Here is a 20,505-nt window from a genome sequence, read left to right on the forward strand (position 1 = left end):
GAAACGAAGCGGAACGCCTGCGACAGTGTATATCGTCTTGCCACAAGCTTCGCTTATCCCAATTTTCTCGACAGCGGAAGGGCTCTGAATTTTTCATTGATGCGTATTTGTGCGACCTAATGCACACAAAACAAATATCTCTCTCTAACGTGTTTAACTGAATCCGCTTGTCGCATGGCTCATCCGTGAAGCGCCACTCTCTTGGTGGTGCGAGGGGACTCAGGCTGTGAAATTGAACTGTCTCCTACTATGAGGTCTTGTAAATATTCATATAATGCTGTCACATCTGTGAACAATTCTTCGAGGTCTTACATACATACATACATACATACATACATACATACATACATACATACATACATACATACATACATACATACATACATACATACATACATACATACATACATACATACATACATACATACATACATACATACATACATACATACATACATACATACATACATACATACATACATACATACATACATACATACATACATACATACATACATACATACATACATACATACATACATACATACATACATACATACATACATACATACATACATACATAGCTTTCATACAGTAGCTAGCTTTGTTGTTGTTTGCATTATTGCGCTTGTCTAATCAGAATGTACCCACCCCCTCTGTAATGCCACTTAGGCCCTGAGGGTATTACAATAAATAAATAAATAAATAAATAAATAAATAAATAAATAAATAAATAAATAAATAAATAAATAAATAAATAAATATTATATGAGTGGGGGCGGAGGGTGCTAAGTATCTATGGGTCCGGACAGGCCGCCACTGGAAACTGAACCTGGCAACGTTCAACACGCGCACCCTCTTGAGTGAGGCTAGCTTAGCAGGGCTACTTGAGGAATAATCAGGTATTACCTGGGATATTATTTGCCTTAGCGAGAAACAGTAAAATTAGTCAAGAATAAACAGGCCAACCTAGACGTAGTAAGGGTAAAAGCAGACCAATTCAGGCTCGTGCTCGCAAAGAAATACGTATGCAGCTTTAGAACAGAAAGATGAAGATAACATAGAGGTAATAAATGAAACCGTAACTGCAAGAAATCACATGTAGGCAGCACATTACATCGGGCCAATTAGGGCCGATGATGGCTCAGCCGGCACTGGCTGGGCCTCGAAGGCCCGCCGTTGCCTCCGTGATGCCATGTGCTGGCAATGCCACTGTATCAGACATCCAGCGCTGCCGCGACTTTACAATTGCTAGTAGGTACGGCGGAGGCGTGGCACTGCGGGCCACGTGACTTCCGCTTAAGACGTGTTGTCATGGCAATCGTGGAGCTCCTAGGTGCCTAGGGACATAATCGCTTAGGGACTTTTGAGGCACTGGTCTGCACGGCCGCGCGGCGGCTGCTAGTTACTAAGCGTGTGTGGTGACTGGAGTACTTCTCCGCAACATACCAAATACTGCCCCGCAAAGCAGCAGCCAGACAGTGGCATCGGAGGACCCGACGGAATTCTGAAGACCGTCCGCAGACAGCCAAACCTCAAAAAAAAAAAGTCACAGCATATCCACGGGGTGAATGATGATGAGTGGGCGAAGCTCCGGAGGGAATCATCGGATCTCCCGCTTAAGGGGACGCTAGCACAAACGCGTTAGAAACGTGCAGTACTCTCTAGTAAGGGGGAGCGGCCACAGCGTCTTACGCAGCCATTTACACATGCCGGAACGTGCACCGCGTTTGCCGACGCCATCACATGACTGCTGAGAGAGTATACCCCCCGTATTCATAAACGCTCCTCGACTTGAAATTGACTTGCCACCGCTTTGGGCAGCGCGTTCCGAACGCGTTGAAGGTAAGGCGGAGAGGCCACAGCGTCTTACACCAGCTTCTTACACGGGCCGTAACGCGCTAGCACAAACGCGTTAGAAACGCGCTAGAAACGCGGCCTTTCGTTAATGTTGAGTATTTATTGCCATCGTGGTGCGTGTGTCTATGTGCGCTTCGTGGCGTAGTGGGCTAACGCCGCGCGCTCGGAAGCGAGGGGTCCCTGGTTCGATTCCGCGCTACGGACACAACTTCGGAATTTTTTTTCTCATTTTTCTCAGACTGGTTACACACTACTACTACTACGACGGGGACGGAACGGGTGCCACTATAAGGAGCTTCGCTCCTAAAAGAGACTAAAACAAAGGTGCTTCGGCACAGGGCGTCTGGAGGAGAAATAGGCGAAAAGAAGAAAACACCGCACCCCGGCCGGGTGTCGGATGACCGCGGGTCTGAGAACGGCAGTTGGAGGTGAGACGCGCTGCACTTCGGATCGGGCGGGCGCTAAGAAGCCCACAAGAACTAAAGACGGCCCGCAACTTTGCGCGAGGCCAGGCGCCGTCATCGCCAACTCCGCCGGTCGCTGCCGCCGCCGACGACAATAATAAGGAGCAACGAGCCGCTACCTACACTGGAGCCACAGCACCAAACTCCACGGATGAACTGACATCGCCGCATCGTGTCCGATGATGGACATGTAACTTGTGAGCCCTCTGCTTAAATCTCATTGTTTCTTCATGCACTTTAGGTGCATTAGGTCACATTAGGTGTTTGATTTTATTTCTGTAAACTGTTTGTTTTGCTGTTGTCATATTTCTTGCCTATACTTATATAATTGATTCCCAATATAAGTTTTGATTGTGTATTTGCATATGGTGTCTCGTGTCCATTCTCTTCGCGTAGCACACCTGCAGGCGTGACACAAAAGTCCCTTACAGCGTGGCTCTCTCATCTCCGGGACCGGGCGCAGCGACCTTGCCGAGCGCAGCTCCTACGTGCGTAGGGAGCGAATCGTTTAGGGCGCGTTGAGTGTCAGGCGGTGTCTGGGCCACGCCGGCCACGCTTTATTATTGTAGCGTTTGTTCTAGTGGCGGAAATCCTTGCAGTAGTGGTGGTGTGGCATGACGGCTTTTGATCTCGGTGAACTGTGGTGGTGTAAACAAGCGGATACTGCTCGCGATTGTACCCCGGGGCCATGGCGGAAGCTGCGGTGCCGGGCGCCGACGCGAAGCGGTGGTCGTTGGGGTGTTGCGGAGCGCAGCGTAGCAACACCCTAAATAAAAAAAATACTGCTCCAGTCAGGTAGACTGCTCCCTCCCTGATAGTGAGATTATATTTGGATCATCAAAACAGTGATGCGTTTATTTAGGAATGCCATCGTTTCTCTCTCGCAGGCGCGAGGACAAGCGGGTGCGAGAGAGAAACGATGCCCTCCGCAACACCACAACGACCACCGCTTCACGTCGGCGCCTGGCACCGCGGCTTCCGCCATGGCCCCGGGGTACAAACGCGAACAGTATCCGCTTGTTTACACAACCACAGTTCACCGAGATCCAAAAGCCGTCATGCCACACCATGCAAGGATTTCCGCCACTAGAACAAACGCTACAATAATAAAGCGCGGCCAGCGTAGGCCAGACACCGCCAGACATTCAACGCGCCCTAAACGATTCGCTCCCTACGCACGTAGGAGCTGCGCTCGGCGAGGTCGCTGCGCCCGGTCCCGGAGATAAGAGAGCCACGCTCAGCGGAGACCAGTGCCTCAAAAGTACCTAAGCGATTATGTGCCTAGGCACCTAGGAGCTCCACGATTGCCATGACAACACGTGTTAAGCGGAAGTCTCCGCTTTATCTACTAGCAATTGTAAAGTCGCGATCCTGCCTTGCCATTGAATGCCCGTTAATGGCTAAGCCTGGCGACGCAACTGGCTATCCTGGGCCTGCTTTGCCGTTAGAGTGCCATCATTGGCTGTAAATCTCTTAACATTGGTTAACAACACACGTTCAAAGCTATAGGCTTTGCCACATTCTTTAGCAGTTCTGATAGACCCGTAAATATCGGCCTGTCAAACACAACGACATTTCAATACTAGTTTTCAAGCAGGATTCGCTGATCATTCCTGCGTATATATGTTATACAGCACGCAATATTTCTTTGCATTTTTTACCTATCACGCCAACTGCTTCTCACTAAATTATTATGTATGTTCTGCACATGTTTTTTTTTTCGTTTTATTGCGAAAGCCGTTAGCTTTCGCGTTAGCTTTCGCGTAATTCATTTATTTTGTTGAGTCGTTCGATCGGAGATAGTTTACAAGTGGCGCAAGAGCACCGCGTTAAAACGCATCAATGCGCGCTTGCCGTGTGCATACTCGTTAGACGCAATAACAAATTCAAGGGGCTGTATGATTAAAAAGCATGTGCGCTTACATGTGTGTCGTTTAAATAGTGTTGCTTGTAGTGAATTCCAAAATACTGCATAACTTTATGGTCCAATAATTTGTACCACTTGCCAGTAATGGCGTTGCTAGCTGAACATCTGTAGCGCCTGTAAATTTTATTGCTAGTACAATACAAGTCATTTTGGATGACTGCTCCCTATATTATTTTTCTGCATAAAGAGCATATCGAACCTTGTAGTAGGGTCTCCTGCGGCCAAGGAAGGAAGGAAAGAGTGGAGAAGGAAAAGCAGGGAGGTTCATCAGTTTAGCACTACCGGTTTGCTACCCTACACTTAGGAGCAGAATGGGGGAGAATGAAAGAGGGGGAGGAGAGAGGGAGAGAGAGCACATAGCACAGCACACACATCGTCAGTTACAGTTCGTCATTCTTGCGTGGGACGTGACATCATTGTGACAGCCACTTGTCCACTCCTGCGGCTCCTGCGGCCAGCTTTATTTTAATCTTAGGCGCCTTTCCCGGAAAGCTCTGCCTTGCGTTTGGGCTCAGAGAAAGCCATTGTTTGTGGAAAGTGCATCCACATCTGGCGCTTCTATAGCGATCTCCACAAGAACGTAGGCGCTAGCGAGCAGTATCCACAAGAATTAAGCACATTCTGAAACAATTCCAACCAAGAAAAACAAACAAACGAACAAACAAACAAACAAAACTGCTCCAAGTATTAAAACTTACAAGTGATTGCATCACTTGTGAGCGAACAGGTACACTACAAATGGCAGAATAGTAGCGTTATTATAAAATTCCAGTAACCTTTGTTTCCTGTAGATGGCGCCTGCGTCCGTTAGGTGTTAGAATATGGTCAGAAAATGGTTCAATTTTACAAAGTTGATTCACACCGGCTGACAAACTCTACAAGCTTACGCATCCTACGGTGCAAGCGCTGCTCCTTGTTCGCGCGCAGGCGCTGGCGAGGAGCTGGCATCAGCAAACGTGAAACAGCATCCGCAGCCTGTTGGGCTCCGTCGAGAGGAGAAGGCACAGAGGCGGGAAGGGACGACGGCGTCGGGAACGGAGGTGGCGGCGTTGCTCGCCATGGTGGCGGTCGACGCGGCATCGGAGGGCGGACGGAGGAGCCGCATCGGCTACGACGGAGTCAGCGCTGGAGGCCCCGCGTCGCCGGCGTTGTCGTACTCGCCGTCGCCGAAGTCGTCGGCGTCCTTCGCGTGAGTGAGAGAAGAGCCCGATAAAAAAAAAAAGGGGGGGGGGGAGGGGGGGGGCGCAGGCCGGGACGAAGTTGGGGGGTCGTCGTCGGATCGGTGTTACTACGTGCGTCGATCGCCGGTCTCCCTGCACCCGATGAAGGCTGTCCGTGGTCGGCCGGCGCGCTCACGTTAAATGAGGAATGCGGCTCCGTTGTTCCCGCTGCTGCTGCTGCTGACGGTGCTGTGGAGGATCGCCGCCCCGCTGCTGCTGTACGCTCTGCACGCGCCGCTGCTGCTGAGACTAGCCACGGCCACGCTGCTGCTACCGGTCCATGGCGCCGACGAAGCGCGTAAGTACGCGACTCCCTTCTATCGTGTGTCACTCGTCGCGTGTCGCGTACCTTTACGTCAGTCGTGAAACACCTTGGTTGCTGAGTGTGTAGTACTATCGTTTTGAAGAACCTACTTGTTTGCTTACTTTGTAGTATGTTGTTTAGCGCCAACACACTTGGTTGCCTGATTGTGTGCAGTACAATCGTTTGGGATCGGCACACTTGTTCTTTGTCACGTGGTACTGTCGTTTAGCATAGGCACACTTGTTCCTTGCGATGCAGTGCTATATCGTTCAGCCTTGCCACACTTGGTTGCTTTACTGTTCAGCAGTGTCGCTTGGCTTTGGCAGAATCGTTTGCTTAACAATGTAGTACTATAGCTATGAAAAAAAGATAATTAGGACTATTTGGTTTCCGAAACAAGATTACCGTGAAGCTGCGGCCTCTAGTGCCATATGAACAGTGAAAATAGTGAAAAATAGGTTTGCAAGTATAGAGCATTGAAATGTTAGAATCAGGTTCACTCTATTCCAAAAACTAGCACAAAAAGTAATACGATGCTGAGTAGTGTAAGCGAAAAGCCACAAAAGGCTTGACAGAGGCCTACTCCCCGTTTAAACACAGAGACAGCAGGATGCACATAGCAATAGCTTGCGTTACAGCCTTCATTTGTGATTAATTAATTTGTAATCAATTTGTATTTTGGTTATATCACAAATTACAAAGTATTTGTTGCCCCTGGTAACGTGTATTTTGTCTTCTGTTGACCATAGTTTGTGCTTGAGAAAGGGACTAGAACCAACACCTGTTCGACATCATCTGATATGGGACCTTGCTAATGACGGTCCTGCACAATGCACACACTGCGGAGAATACCCTGGCACGCCCCGCATACTCTGGCACTGCTGCCCATCGCTCGCACCCGTCCCCCCAAACACCCACCTCACTCTATCCCCACACGCCGAGCTGGCTCAAGCCACCACACCGGATGATCAAGGGGGCGAACTTGATTGAGTTGGCTTTGCAAAATTCCAAAATTCGCCAGCGAGGCTCTAGACTGAAGGCCTATGAAAACCCAACCACTTTATTAATGTATGTCACCGCTGTTCAGAAGAGTTTGAATATAAATCCGAAGGTTGAAATTTTAGTTTTGTGAAACATAATTATTAGGCATTTTAAGGCAGTTCAACCACTAAAACAAAATATATATATATTTCTATTAATAAAATTATGACAAAATATAGGTGTCATGCCAGCAGTGATAACTACCAACTGAAAGGCTCAACACAAAGATAATTTGGCAGCTTTAGGCAAGCTGTTTCACCAGAAGAGGGGGAGATGAAGACGAAAGACGCCGCGGCTGATAGCGTCGCGGCGAAACAGACGCCATGCTAGCCCACTCCGCTGGGAAAGAAAACTCTATAATAAAATCTCATTCTCTCTGGCAGGTATGTAGTGATATGATTGGGCTGTGCAATTAACCACCATGAGGCCGAAGCGGGTTCAACTAAAAAAATGAAAAGAAATCGACATTACATGTTTATGCAAGATTTTCTGCATTGCCCGTACTATCAAACTTTACCGCCAATTTCAAACCATTCTAATTTATTGCAGATATTGGTGCGTGAAGAAACGGTGCACATAATTTTGTACAGATACCCGTATTAGAGCACTGCACGGGCCGGACTTTTCGCCCCGGGCCCGCTTTATGAAGCGCGAGCCCAGCCCAGGTCCGAGATACAAAGCCCGGCCCTATATTGTGTATAAGCAATAAAAGACCGAAATATTGCTTTCTCCCATGGGAACGTCAATGATCCAGGCCATAGTCTGAGCTGTTTTTTTTTTTTTCCGTTGGTGTGCATGCATTTATCTTGATCGTACGATCTGGTGCTGCGAGGTCATTTAGCATGCGATTATATATCGCATGCTAAATATATATATTTAGCATGCGATATATATATATCTCTCTCTCTCTCTATATATATATATATATATATATATATATATATATATATATATATAGAGAGAGAGAGAGAGAGAGAGAGAGAGAAAACAGAGACAACGACGTTGCGTTGGCTGTTCATACAAAGTGCTTATATACGTGCTGTACGCCGGCTTCCACGTCTCCTACGAGGTCGTGACACTGGTGGAGGTGCTGGGTAGGATTGCCTCATGCTTGGCACCCCTTCGCGGAGCCATCCATCGAACGCGGGATCGCCTTCGCTCGTCGAAACTCCTGTTCACCGGTACAGCCGCCGCCTGCTAGGCCTGACGGCCGAGTTGAACCCCTTGCAGGATCCTGCCGGACCGCGTCTACATACTACCGCCATGGCCACTGCAACTCCATCGCCGGTGACGCTACAGCATCCTATGGTCCCAGAAAGTTTCCATGGTGACGCCATTGAAGATGTCCAAGATTGGCTGGACCAGTTCGAACGTGTCGCCCATCATAATGAATGGGGCTCCCGGCAAAAGCTGTCTAATGTCTATTTTGCTCTTCGAGACAGTGCGCGGACGTGGTTTGTGAACCGGGAGAGGAGCCTGACCACATGCGATGCCTTCCGCACCCAGCTGCTAGACACATTCACTAGCAGCGACAGAAAATACAAGGCGCAGCGCCTTCTCGAATCTCGTGTTCAGAAGCCAAATGAGAGCGTTGCCGTTTTTGCAGAAGATATGGCCCGCCTTTTCCACAGAGCAGATCCTCAGATGGCCGAAGAAAAGAGGTTGCGCTATCTCTTGCCCCCGGGGGAGTGAAGGAGCAACTGTTTGCCGGACTCGTGAGGAATCCACCGATGACAGTGGCCGAATTTACCAAGGAGGCTACCGCTATCGAACGGGCACTACAGCAGCGGTACCGCCAATACGATCGCGCGAACTCACCAACAAATGCTTCACTGCTACCTTAGGGCGGCGGCACATCTCTGCGTGAAGTTACCCGAGAGATTGTGCGAGAGGAGACCCGGCAGCTCGGAATTGCTGCCATGGCACCAGCGGTGGCTTCTGTCGCTGATGTCGTCCGGGAGGAAGTTCGACAGGCATTTTCTTCGCCCGGCTGGCAAGCGGTGCCGCGACGATGTACATACGCGGAAGCTCTTTGACGTCCACCTCCCGCCACTTCGATGCTGCTGACACCATCGACCACTCCGACGCAGCCACCGCCGCCATCCCCGACGTCCTATCTTCGACAGTCACAGGAGACCGCCAGGGGGCGCGAAGTAGTGCCAATACGCTCACTTCGCGCTCTGCATCTTCATGATTTTCAGTGATTTTTCGCTTGAAAACGTCTGAAAACGCTACTATCAGCTTCACGAAGTTCCGAGGAACACCTGGACGCCACCCAAGTGCATCTACGACTCCTTGGAAGGACAGGAGGATTCCACAAAGCTCGCCACCACGGGGAACGCTAACCCAACGCCAACTCGGTGAGCCGTCGGCAGCTGCGCCTATCCATGGCTCTCGACGCGTGATGGAGGCGAAATGCAAAAACGCCCGTGTTCTTGCGTTGTAGTGCAGGTTAAAGAACCCCAGGTGGTCAAAATTAATCCGGAGCCTTCCACTACGGCGTGCCTCATAATCAGAACTGGTTTTGGCACGTAAAACCACAGAAAGAGGAAGAAGACCTGCAGCGAAGCCAGGTATCGGTTTCTCCGAGCTTATAGGAAAAGGACGTTACCCAATACAGCCATGTGCTTAGGCGGCTGCGCCTGATAATACAGGGTATTCAAACTAAGCTTTATGGTTTTCTTAAAGTTAGGCACTGGGAGGCACGCGAAGACCACCTGTGCAAATAAGTTATGTGACTAAGGGTGCACAAAGTGAGATGATAATTATCGCTGTGAGCAGCCCAATTAACTAAAATTAAACAATTATTTTTGTTGACTGCAGTAAGTGGGTATGTTTGTATTGAAAACTTAGAGGCAGTCGAGTTTCTACACAGTATCAGTCGGAAGAGTTATTCTAGCGTGTCCGTGCTCCGAGATATCAGACTCCAAATTTCAATTGTCGTACTGCGCAGAATAATCGAGAATTAAGACGCGACAATTGTCATGAATTCCAGTGAATGATTATGAAGCTCAGTGACCACTTCTGTGGAGGGATGGCGGTGCCATCTTCTCTCTTGAGTCGTGGTGGTGTGTTGACTAGAGGAACGTTCTTGAATACCGGCGTAACGCTCCGCTCCAACGCAGCAACCACTACGCTGGTTGTTTACGATATGCGAATCACCGCGTATGAAGACTCACGACACCACCTACAAGAATAACGATGTGGCGTAGTAGGCGAGAGCGCGAGCCAGCGTCTTCATGTTTTGTTTCCCACGCGACGTCATCCTTTTACACAAGGCGCGCATCTGCTCCCGTTTCTTTAACCATGCGACGCCATCCTAGGCCCGCGCGCTGGCGTTGGCCGCTGACGTAACGCTCCCCCACTTCGCAGCCGCGGCTCCAGGCTTCGCCCCGCTCCGCGAGAACGCCCCACTCAGATAAACAGATCCGGCGGGCTTGAGCCTCCTATGCTTAATGTACGACAATAAAACTGCGAAGTTACAATGAAAAAACTTGTAGCGTACGAACGGTACTGTGCTGGTACTGGATATTGTCAACGTGTAACTGTGATCACAATGAGTGCTACAGTTAAAAAAGTTGCCTATGCGTAGTCTTAGTTAGCTGTTAGTTGTATTATTTATATATGAACACTTCAGCAAGAGATCTCTTTCACTAAGCAGGTAGGTCGCGGAACCGATGACAGCCAATGAGGCAACCGTTGACACCCCAAGGGGAAACTAATCAGGCGCGAAGGCGCTCAAGCGGACCTCGGCGTGCTTGGCAAAAGGGACGTCCCCCTCATTCATTCGACGCCACCGACGGGACGGGTAAGGCACGGCAGGCGCCAGGAGGTCCAAGGTGTCCATAAGAAAAAATAACTACGGCAACTTCGCGACACCACACTCCTACGGAACACAACTAAGCTAACTAATCAAGAATCCCGCCAGCTTCAGCAGGATGGGACAGCAGACGACCAAATGGACGAAAGTCAAGACCACTCAGACTCGGTGAGTCGAGACGCTAACATCTCCCACTCGCGTGAAGAAGAGAACGCTAACTGGCAGGCAGTGAAATCCGCCAAACAGCGTAAACAAGAGGCTTTGGAGCGGAGGCGCGGCAACGCACAGCCCCGAAACGAATTTCAAACGAGCACGCCAACCTATCAGAAATTGCCTAAACTACTGCCATTGCCTAAGGACGATTACAAAATCGTCATTCGCCCAAACCAAGGCCTCTCACTAAGGGATATTCTGACTCCCACGCTTGCGCAAACAATCATAGATGCATGCCAAGCTGCCTTCAACGATGACCAATTCATCCTTAGAATTACTCCGGGATCAAGCATTCCGATCCTATCGACCAAATATGAGGCAGTTGCGGACAAAGCACGCCTCATACGCACGCTCGTATTGAACGGCAGGGCCCACGTCGTCTGTGCCTACGCCGCAAACGAAGACGACACTCTAAGAGGGGTCATCCACGGTGTACCGATGAACACCTCGACCGACACTCTCATGGCCCGCCTCCGTGTGAGAACGCAAGGGGTAGAGATCATCACTGCTCGAATGATCGGCACAACCAAAAGTGCAGCTATCACCTTTTTTGGTCCTACACCACCTCGAGCCGTGTACTATTATGGAGGGGAGCTCCGTTGCTACCCATTCAGACCCACAATTCAAGTTTGCAAGATCTGCCGAGAGAAAGGACACCGCACAGACATCTGCCCGCATCCGGACCGCCCTATTTGCTGGCTCTGTGGACTAACCGATCCAACAGATGGACACCCGTGTGCTATTAGTTGCGCCTCGTGCGGGGAGGCCCATCCCACAGGGGACCCAACTTGCAAAAAGAAACTTAAGCCACCGAAACCTAAACAGCCACAACTGGAGGCCAACCACACCCATGAGATCCCCTGGGACAACAACAACCACCCACAGAGGACGAAGAACATCCGCTGGTTCTCTTCCGAAGAGGAATCGGGCGACGACAAGCGCCGCTCCCGGTCGCGCTCGCCGTCCCTGAACCGACGACCACGAACGCCACGAACGCCACCAAGGAACCGCCACCAAACACCGACTCTGCAGAAGAACCACCACAACATTTCGCAAGCAGGAGGTGGCAGAAGCATCGATGGACACATCCAACAGACATCATCGGCCAAGGTAAGCTGGGCGGAGGTCGTGGCTCCCAAAGCTGCACATACTACACCCATTACACAAAACGTACAATATCAAAGGGTAATCTCAGAAAACAAACAACTGAACCAACGCCTAGACAGATATGAGAGCAAAATAGCCTGGCTCGAAAAATAGCTGGCCCAACTTATGGGAACTACAAGACCCACAGTACAGTCTACACAACATCAAATAGTCAGCCCAAAGGAAAAGCCACAAGAGAACGGGCACGCACAACCACAACCTACACCAGACCGCGATCCTGTAGTTCACACAGGTATGCAACAACCAGAAGCAAACATCACGATACAACAACTGCAACTAATGCAACAACAAATAGATCAGCAAACTAAAATACAAATGCAGCAGTTTTTGGTAGAATTTCAGGAACTAAAGCGATACGTTCATGAAACCCTTAACAAAGAATCGAAGCGTAGGTGTAAGCATACCATACAGAGATCCCAGGAGTCCGATGACAAAAACATGCTTACCTCGGACGCTGAAAGCACAACCACCACCTCGCATCATGGCAAATAGGTGACCCAGAACAAAAGAGAATCTCACAATAGGGTCCTGGAACTGTCGTTCGTTGCACAACAAACACGCTACACTCTCACTATACATACAGGCGGCGCTGATCCCTCCAGACATAATCTGCCTGCAAGAAGTGGGAGCTAGGCCCAAGGCGATTACGGGCTACAGACTGCACATAGAGCTTAACCACCCAAAGGTAGCGACACTCGTCAGGAAGGAATTCGCAGCGACACTGGCAACCGTACCGCACGAAGACACTCCACTCCACATCGTCACGCTCTGGCCAGCCAAGAAGGGACGGCCGAAGCAGGTAATATGCAACCTATATAGTCCCCCACATGACCGGAAAGCGGAGTTTGGCCACCACTTCCAACATCTGAACATCACGCTTGAACCACGCGACCGCCTAATCATCACAGGGAATTTCAACGCATGGCACAGGACATGGGGATACGCCAAAGACAGACCCAAAGGTACGAGACTACTAGAGGCGATACAGCGATATGACAACATACTCCTCACGACACCGGGAAGGCCGACCCGTATGGGAAATAGCGTAAACAGGGACACCACACCCGACCTTGCCATCACCAACAATGCCAGGGCCATGCGCTGGAACGTGTTGGATGACACCCTGGGCAGCGATCATAATATTGTGGAAATAACCTATGAAACAGCTCAACTACGACACCCCCTCGGAAAAAGCCAAAATCATAAACTGGACTAAGTATCGAGAGCAACAAGAAGTAGGAAATGGGCCCAAACCAGAAACCATAGCTCACGACATTAAGGGCCTCTATGATGAAAACACTAAAATATATCAGACTACGGCAGACACCCCCGCCATCGACAACCACTTGACACACCTTTGGGAAGCTCATCGGGGACTCACCAAATGGCGGCGCCGACAGAAACTAAACAGAAAACTGAGACTCCGAATAGCGGAAATCACAGAGAAAGCGAACGCATACGCGATAGTACTCTACCATAACAATTGGCGCACATTTTGTGACTCCCTAAGAGGTACATTAAGCACAAAAAAGACATGGAACATCCTACGGAGTCTTTTGGACCCCTCAACCACAAGAACCGAAACAAATGCTACACTCCAACGGTTAGCAGGGGAATTTCAAGGGAACCATGATCAGTTAAAACAAGAGCTGAAGCAACGGTACACAGGAGAACGCAAACGGGACGTAAATTCAATAACTAGTCAAGAATACAAAGGAACACCCAACCACGAGCTGGACGCACCCATCACCTTCGCAAAGGTGTATGCAGCGGCGCAAAGCTTCAAAAGGAATACAGCACCCGGATTGGATGGTATTGCAAACGCCATGATACGGAACCTTAGCACTGACACATTAGAAGCCATCACGGACCACTTCAATCAAGAAATATGGACGCCGGGTGGAACACTACCCACTGAGTAGACAATGGCCCAGATCGTACTCATACCGAAACCAGGAAAGCGGAGAAGCCTTGACCAGCTGCGACCAATATCACTAACATCCTGTATGGGCAAAATGTTTGAAAAAATCATACTCACTCGCCTCGAACAATACACAGAAGAACGGAGGCTCCTACCAAAATCTATGTACGGATTCAGGCGAGGGATGTCTGCCCAGGACATATTCTTATTGCTCAAAGAGGAGGTGCTCAACCCACCTCCAGGTAGCCTCAACAACTTACTCCTTGCCCTCGACATCGAAAATGCCTTCGACAACATCGCGCACTCTGCCATACTAGACGGCCTCACAGCCATTGGATGCGGTGAACGCATATTCCATTATGCCTCTACATTCCTTGGCAATCGCAAGGCACAGATTGGCATGGCCGGAACTAACTCACCACCATACGACCTTCCACTGAAAGGCACGCCCCAGGATTCCATCCTGTCCCCATTCCTGTTTAACATCGGGCTCCGAAAGCTAGTCCTACATACTGGAGGATATACCGAATCTAGGCTGTGCCTTTTACGCGGACGACATTACACTATGGGCAACCAAGGGCTCCTATGGAGAATGGCAAGATGTCCTGCAAAACGCTATAGACAAGATTCAAAGCTACCTTCAGGCGGCAGGTATGACCTGCGCCCCAAGCAAATCGGAATACCTGCAGATAAGACCACCGCGCACCCAGTCCAACCGTACACCCCCACTTCACCTGACGATTGCCGGACAAGGCATCAACAGAACCCCGGTAGCACGAATTCTGGGCATGCACATACAAGAAAATAACAGCGTAAAGACGGCAATAGACAAACTCAAACACAGCGTAAAAAGTATTACAACCCTCATAGCTAGAATAGCAAGAAGTAAAGATGGGATGACAGAAGGCGAGACATTACGCCTCGTACAGGCCTTCGTCCTCACCCGAATCACCTTCGCTCTGCCCTTCCAAGCTACACGCAAGAACGAAATAGAAAACATCGACAAGCTCATAAGAATCGCATACAAAGCTGCACTCCAACTTCCGAATTGCACGAGCACAGACAGGCTCATGTCGATCGGCCTAAATAACACACATGAAGAACTGGCAGCCACAACGCTAATCGCACAAAGAGAACGACTCAGCACCACACACCAGGGCAGAAAACTACTGCAAAGACTGGGATACCCGCTCGCCCCCCAATACTGCGGAGACGACACAGTCATCGTACCGATGCGCCTACAGGCTCGCATCATCGTGGACCCGGTCCCCAAGAACATGCATCCGCTATACAACCAAAAGCGCCGGCAAGCACGCGCACGAAAACGCCTCCAGAGAAGGAACGATCCTGATACTACACAGACGCTAGCCTTTACTCCACAACACCACAAGGCCGCAGAAAACCGGCATACGCAATGGCAGTAACTAACCGAAAGAAAGTGGTGGCCTGCGCATCTATATGCACCAGATCAAGCGCCACCGCAGAGGCAGCAGCCATAGTCCCTCGTAATCAAAAAAGCAGAACGAAGAGGTCGCTCCGCATATATCCTGACGGATTCACAGGCCGCCTGTCGGTTAGAGACCACTTCCCAGGTGCGTCACCGATATCCTGGGCCCCACGCTGAATGAGGACCATGGAGTCGTCTGGTGCCCAGGGCACACAGGCCTCGAAGGCAACGAGGAGGCCGACTGTGTAGCTCGCGGACTTGCTGGCCGAGCCACAGAAGACTCTTCGAGGCTCCTCACAAACCACTATGAAGATACCATCACGAGCAGGCAGATTTTGGAGGACCAACGCCTGACCAGACGGAAGTACGCTCCTCCACATCCCAAGTTAAGCAGCCAACAACCCAGGGACTGGCGCCGCCTTCAAGCCAACACTTACCCGCACATATCAAGGTTGCACGCAATGTTTCCAGAGGTATACACAACCAGTGTATGCCCCTGGTGCAGCGACCACACAGCCACACTGACACACATTACATACCAGTGTACGGAACGCCCAGCCGAGGCAGTGTCCAGGCTGGTGAGCTCATCACAGACACTCACAACGTGGTCTTGGGAGGCACGGCTTTCCGAGCTGGCACTGGGAAGCCAACTGGCGACCCTGGACCAGGCCCGGCGAGCCGCCGCGGCCAGTGGGGCTCTAGAAGAGGGCTCCACCCGAGAATAACCACACCAACCACTCTTCGTACAATAAAGTTTATTCATTCATTCGACAGTCACAGCCGCCGCCAGCAATGCCGTATCGCCGACAGCCGATCGCTGCCCCGCGGTCTTACGGAGAATGGATGCCGGCTATCCGCTTCGAAAAACCGATTTGTGGCGCAGCGCTGACCGCCGGCCGCTATGCTTTCATTGCGGTGAAGCAGGACATGTTTATCGAGCTTGCCACTACCGCGCAGCTGGGGTTCCCAGATTTCCCACCAACTATAGTTACCCTCGGTTTGACGCTCCACGTACATGCGACGACAATCCTTCAAACTTTCGACTGGAAGGTTCAACGACGCCTCGATCGCGTTCCCCATCACCGGCTCGTTACACCCAACCAACCCGTCGCGATTTTCCTGACGCCTCTAGGGGCAGGTCTCCTAGCCCGCGCCGGGGACAAAATATCGTGGCCACTGGCGTCGGTACGAACGTCCGTGCTGGCTGACGGGTCGAAATGTGCTAGAACAGGTGGGTTCGTTAGGATGGCAACGAGCGATGAAAAGGCGTCCGCTTGGTCACGACCTCAAGTGAAAACGACGTCCTTCTTGAGTAGGCCAGTTAGAGGGCGGGTCACTGTCGCGAAGTTCTGGACAAAACGACAGAAGTGCGAGCACAGGCCAAGAAAACTGCGGACGTCCTTGGCCGACCGCGGAGTAGGGAACTGACTAACCGCGCGGACTTTGTCAGGGTCTGGCTGCACGCCTGCAGCGTCAACAAGGTGGCTGAGTACGCAGATTTGACGGTGCCCAAAGTGACATTTCGACAAGTTAAGCTGAAGACGAGCACGGCGAAAAACATCAAGGACGGTGGACAGGCGAGTGAGATGGTTTTCGAACGTAGTCGAAAAAACGATAACATCGTCCAGGTAGCAAAGGCATATGGACCACTTGATGCCTCGAAGAAGAGAGTCCATCATGCGCTCGAAAGTAGCAGTTGCGTTACATAGGCCAAAAGGCATCACTTTAAATTGATAGAGACCATCAGGAGTCACCAAGGCGGTCTTCTCGCGGTCTTGGTCGTCCACAGCGATTTGCCAGTATCCTGAGCGCAGGTCGATGGAAGAGAAATATCTGGCGCCGTGCAAGCAGTCGAATGCGTCATCAATACGCGGGAGAGGAGGATACACATCCTTCTTGGTAATCTGGTTGAGGTGGAGGTAGTCTACACAGAATCTCCAGCTATTGTCCTTCTTTTTCACAAGTACGACGGGAGAGGCCCAAGGACTGCATGAGGGTTCAATTATGCCTTTTACCAGCATTTCCTCCACTTCCTGTTGGATGACAGCACGCTCCGGAGATGACACACGGTAAGGCCGTCGGTGAATAGGACTCGCATCGCCGGTATGAATGCGATGGGTGACGACGGAAGTCTGGTCCAAAGGACGGTCGCTAAAGTCAAAGATATCCTGGTAGGAAACCAGCACGCGGCGAAGGGCAGCGGATTGTGCCGGAGCGAGGTCCCCTGATATCATGCGGGCGAAGTGGTTGCAGGACGAACCAGACTGCGATGACGGCGGTGAAAAATCCGGTGGAGGTTCTGTGGTCAGGGCAGAAACCGTGTGGCCGGCCAATGGGGTCAGATGAGCGAGTGATATACCGCGAGGAAGAACTTGCATCGAGTAGCCAAAATTGAGGATTGGAAAGGAGGTGCCGTTGTTTGTAACTGTCACCACCGTATAGGGGAGCGCGACGTTGCGTGTCATGACGACCTCAGGAATAGGGCAGGCAACGTAGTCGCCGTCGGGTAGGGGCGGAAAGGCTGAAAGCTGGACGTATATTGCGGCTTGCGGAGGCAGTCGAAGAAACTCGACGGAGCGTAGGCGGGGTGGGCCGGTATCGACGTTGTTGGAGCACGAAGGAAGTTCTAGCCGGAGAAGGCCCGCGGAGCAGTCGATAAGGGCAGCGTGTGTGGACAGAGAGTCGATTCCCAAAATGAGGTCATGGGGGCACTGTTCTAGAACAGCAAAAAGACCAGTTGTGTGGCGACCAGAAATGGTGATGCGTGCAGTGCACATTCCAAGTATGGCAGGGGTACTCCCGTCGGCTACTCGGACGGTAGGTGAAGTCGCGGGCGTCAGGACTTTCTGGAGGCGGCGCCGGAGGCTCGAGCTCATTACAGAAATTTGTGCGCCGGTATCAACAAGAGCGGTAACTGCCACACCATCAACCAAAACTTCAAGAAGGTTGCATCGGGTATGAGGGACAATCAAAGGATTTTCAGGCCGGGTCGTAAATGCAGCGTCACCTCCGGGGGCTGCACTGGCTAGTTTTCCGAGAGGCGGTCAAAGGGAGACCGAGAGCGGCGAGGTTGGGGCGAGCGGGACTGACGACGCTGGGGCGATGGTGACCGGCTGATCCGGTTTTCCCTAGGGGGACGGTCAGCACTTGAGGCCTCAGGACGGAACGACGGGGCATATGGTGCACGGTCCGGGCGATTGTAAGTGTTTGGTCGATATGACGTGGACCAGCGGCTGCGGAAATGGCGGGCGATGTGTCCAATCCTAGAGCATGTGAAGCAGATGGGCCGGTCATCAGGTGTGCGCCAATCGGCTGGGTTTCGATAACGTGGCCTGAAGGTCGTGTTCGGTCTTGCAGCAGCGACGACAGGGGCGACCGGGTTGGTAGCAGCATGACCGTTATCAAAGGTGGGTAAAATGCCCATATTCGCGACCTCTTGGCGAACCACGGCCTGAATTAGCGAAATTGGAGCCAGGTTGTTGTTTTGCATACCGTCATGAGGGGTAACGGGTGCCATGGCCTCGAGTTCTCGACGGACGATGCTGGTGACGTTTTCTTGAGCTTGCGCTTGCCGAAGCGTGGCTAAACCTTCGCATGAGGACGTGGCAGCCGTACTGGGAAGTCGGTCGAAGCGGTGAGTGATACGTTGACTTTTGGCCAGCTCAAAACGACGACATTCAGCGATGACCGACTCCACTGTAGAGCAGTTCTTACACAGTAGCAGATTGAGTACGTCATCGGCTATGCCTTTCAGTACGTGGCCCACTTTGTCCGCTTCAGGCATGTCCTTGTCGACGTTGTGGCACAGAGACAGCACGTCCTGAATATACGAGATGTACGGCTCTGTCGACGTCTGAGCACGAATTGCGAGCTCCTGCTTGGCCGCTAGTTGTCGTCCGATAGGTCTCCCAAATAGATCGCGTAATTTCTGCTTACAGACGTCCCAACTTGTCAGATCTGCCTCATGCGTCTGGAACCAGAGTAGCGCAGTGCCCCGCAAATAGAAGATGAGATTCGCAAGCATTGTCGTCGGGTCCCACTTGTTAGTGCGGCTGACGCGCTCATACATTGCCAGCCATTCATCGACGTCCACGCCGCTTGTGCCGTTGAATGTCCCGGGGTCACGAGGGTGCAAGAGAATGACCGGTGACGGGCCTTGCTCACACTGGGTCGCTTGGTCGGTCATTGTGGTGGCAACAACGCGCCGTCCGCTGCGAAGATCCAGTTCCCGGTGTTGTAGCGTACACCGCATGTCCACCAAAGATGTTACGGGGAGAATATATATACAATGGATATATTTACAAGGCGCAAGTTGGAATACGCTAGCGCAAGACAGGTGTAATTGGAGATCGCAGGGAGAGGCCTTCGTCCTACAGTGGACATAAATATAGGCTGATGATGATATTTACAAGGTAAGGCGCACAACGCTACAGCAATCGTTCAGGAGAGCGCGTGCACACCAGAAAGCCACGCCGTCGTCATCGTCATCGTCCAAGCACCGACCACAGGATCGCCGCTCGTGACAATATTAAGCGGTTTGTGGCTTCCACAAACCAAGTCTACAAACTGAAAGAACTTAAAAAGCTTATTGCGGACTCCATCTCACAAGTGAGTGCACAGAAGTGGAAAAATTATGTTAAACATGGTCATCGACAAAGTGGACAAGATGAGGGAAATGGACCACATTCTTGACGAACTTATCGACAAGCAGCAACCGGGCGTTGTCAGCCTCGGAGAGGACACAAGCTCCGATGAGGATGCTAGCATGTACCAGGAAGACTTTGGGTGCCAGAGATAGTTTTGAATCAAGACACGTGTCCTAAAATGTTCGATGTTTTGCGGACACACATGAAAACTTACAGCGTGAATCGGGGTTAAATAAATATGTTTAACATGATTTCTTCTTAAACTCGCTAATTATCTGCACAGATGCTTTGGAAGGCACAAAGTGAAGCGCACAAGAATTAGCTTATCCGCAATGAGCGCCTAACGATCTTCGGCAGCACAATAAATCACACTGAGCATGCACGGCGTCTTTTTTTTTTTTGCGAAAAAATTTCTATTTTGTACCGTTGCTACATAATTGGTAACGTTAAAGTTGCCACACTTCCTCGAATTCCC

The 20,505-nt window shown here is 50.9% G+C and overlaps 1 protein-coding gene across 1 annotated transcript in view; it reads left to right on the plus strand.

The window, feature by feature from the left end:
* Positions 1-5,513: 5,513 nt before the first annotated feature.
* Positions 5,514-20,505, plus strand: part of LOC119457436 (uncharacterized) — a 742,184-nt gene continuing 727,192 nt past the window's right edge. The window contains exon 1 of the mRNA XM_037718988.2: positions 5,514-5,769. Coding sequence (XP_037574916.1) covers positions 5,613-5,769 — 157 coding nt within the window. The 5' untranslated portion in view covers positions 5,514-5,612. The remainder of the gene's footprint in view (positions 5,770-20,505) is intronic.

The sequence above is a fragment of the Dermacentor silvarum genome, chromosome 7, assembly GCF_013339745.2.
Source record: "Dermacentor silvarum isolate Dsil-2018 chromosome 7, BIME_Dsil_1.4, whole genome shotgun sequence".
Classification (NCBI taxonomy): Eukaryota; Metazoa; Arthropoda; class Arachnida; order Ixodida; family Ixodidae; genus Dermacentor; species Dermacentor silvarum.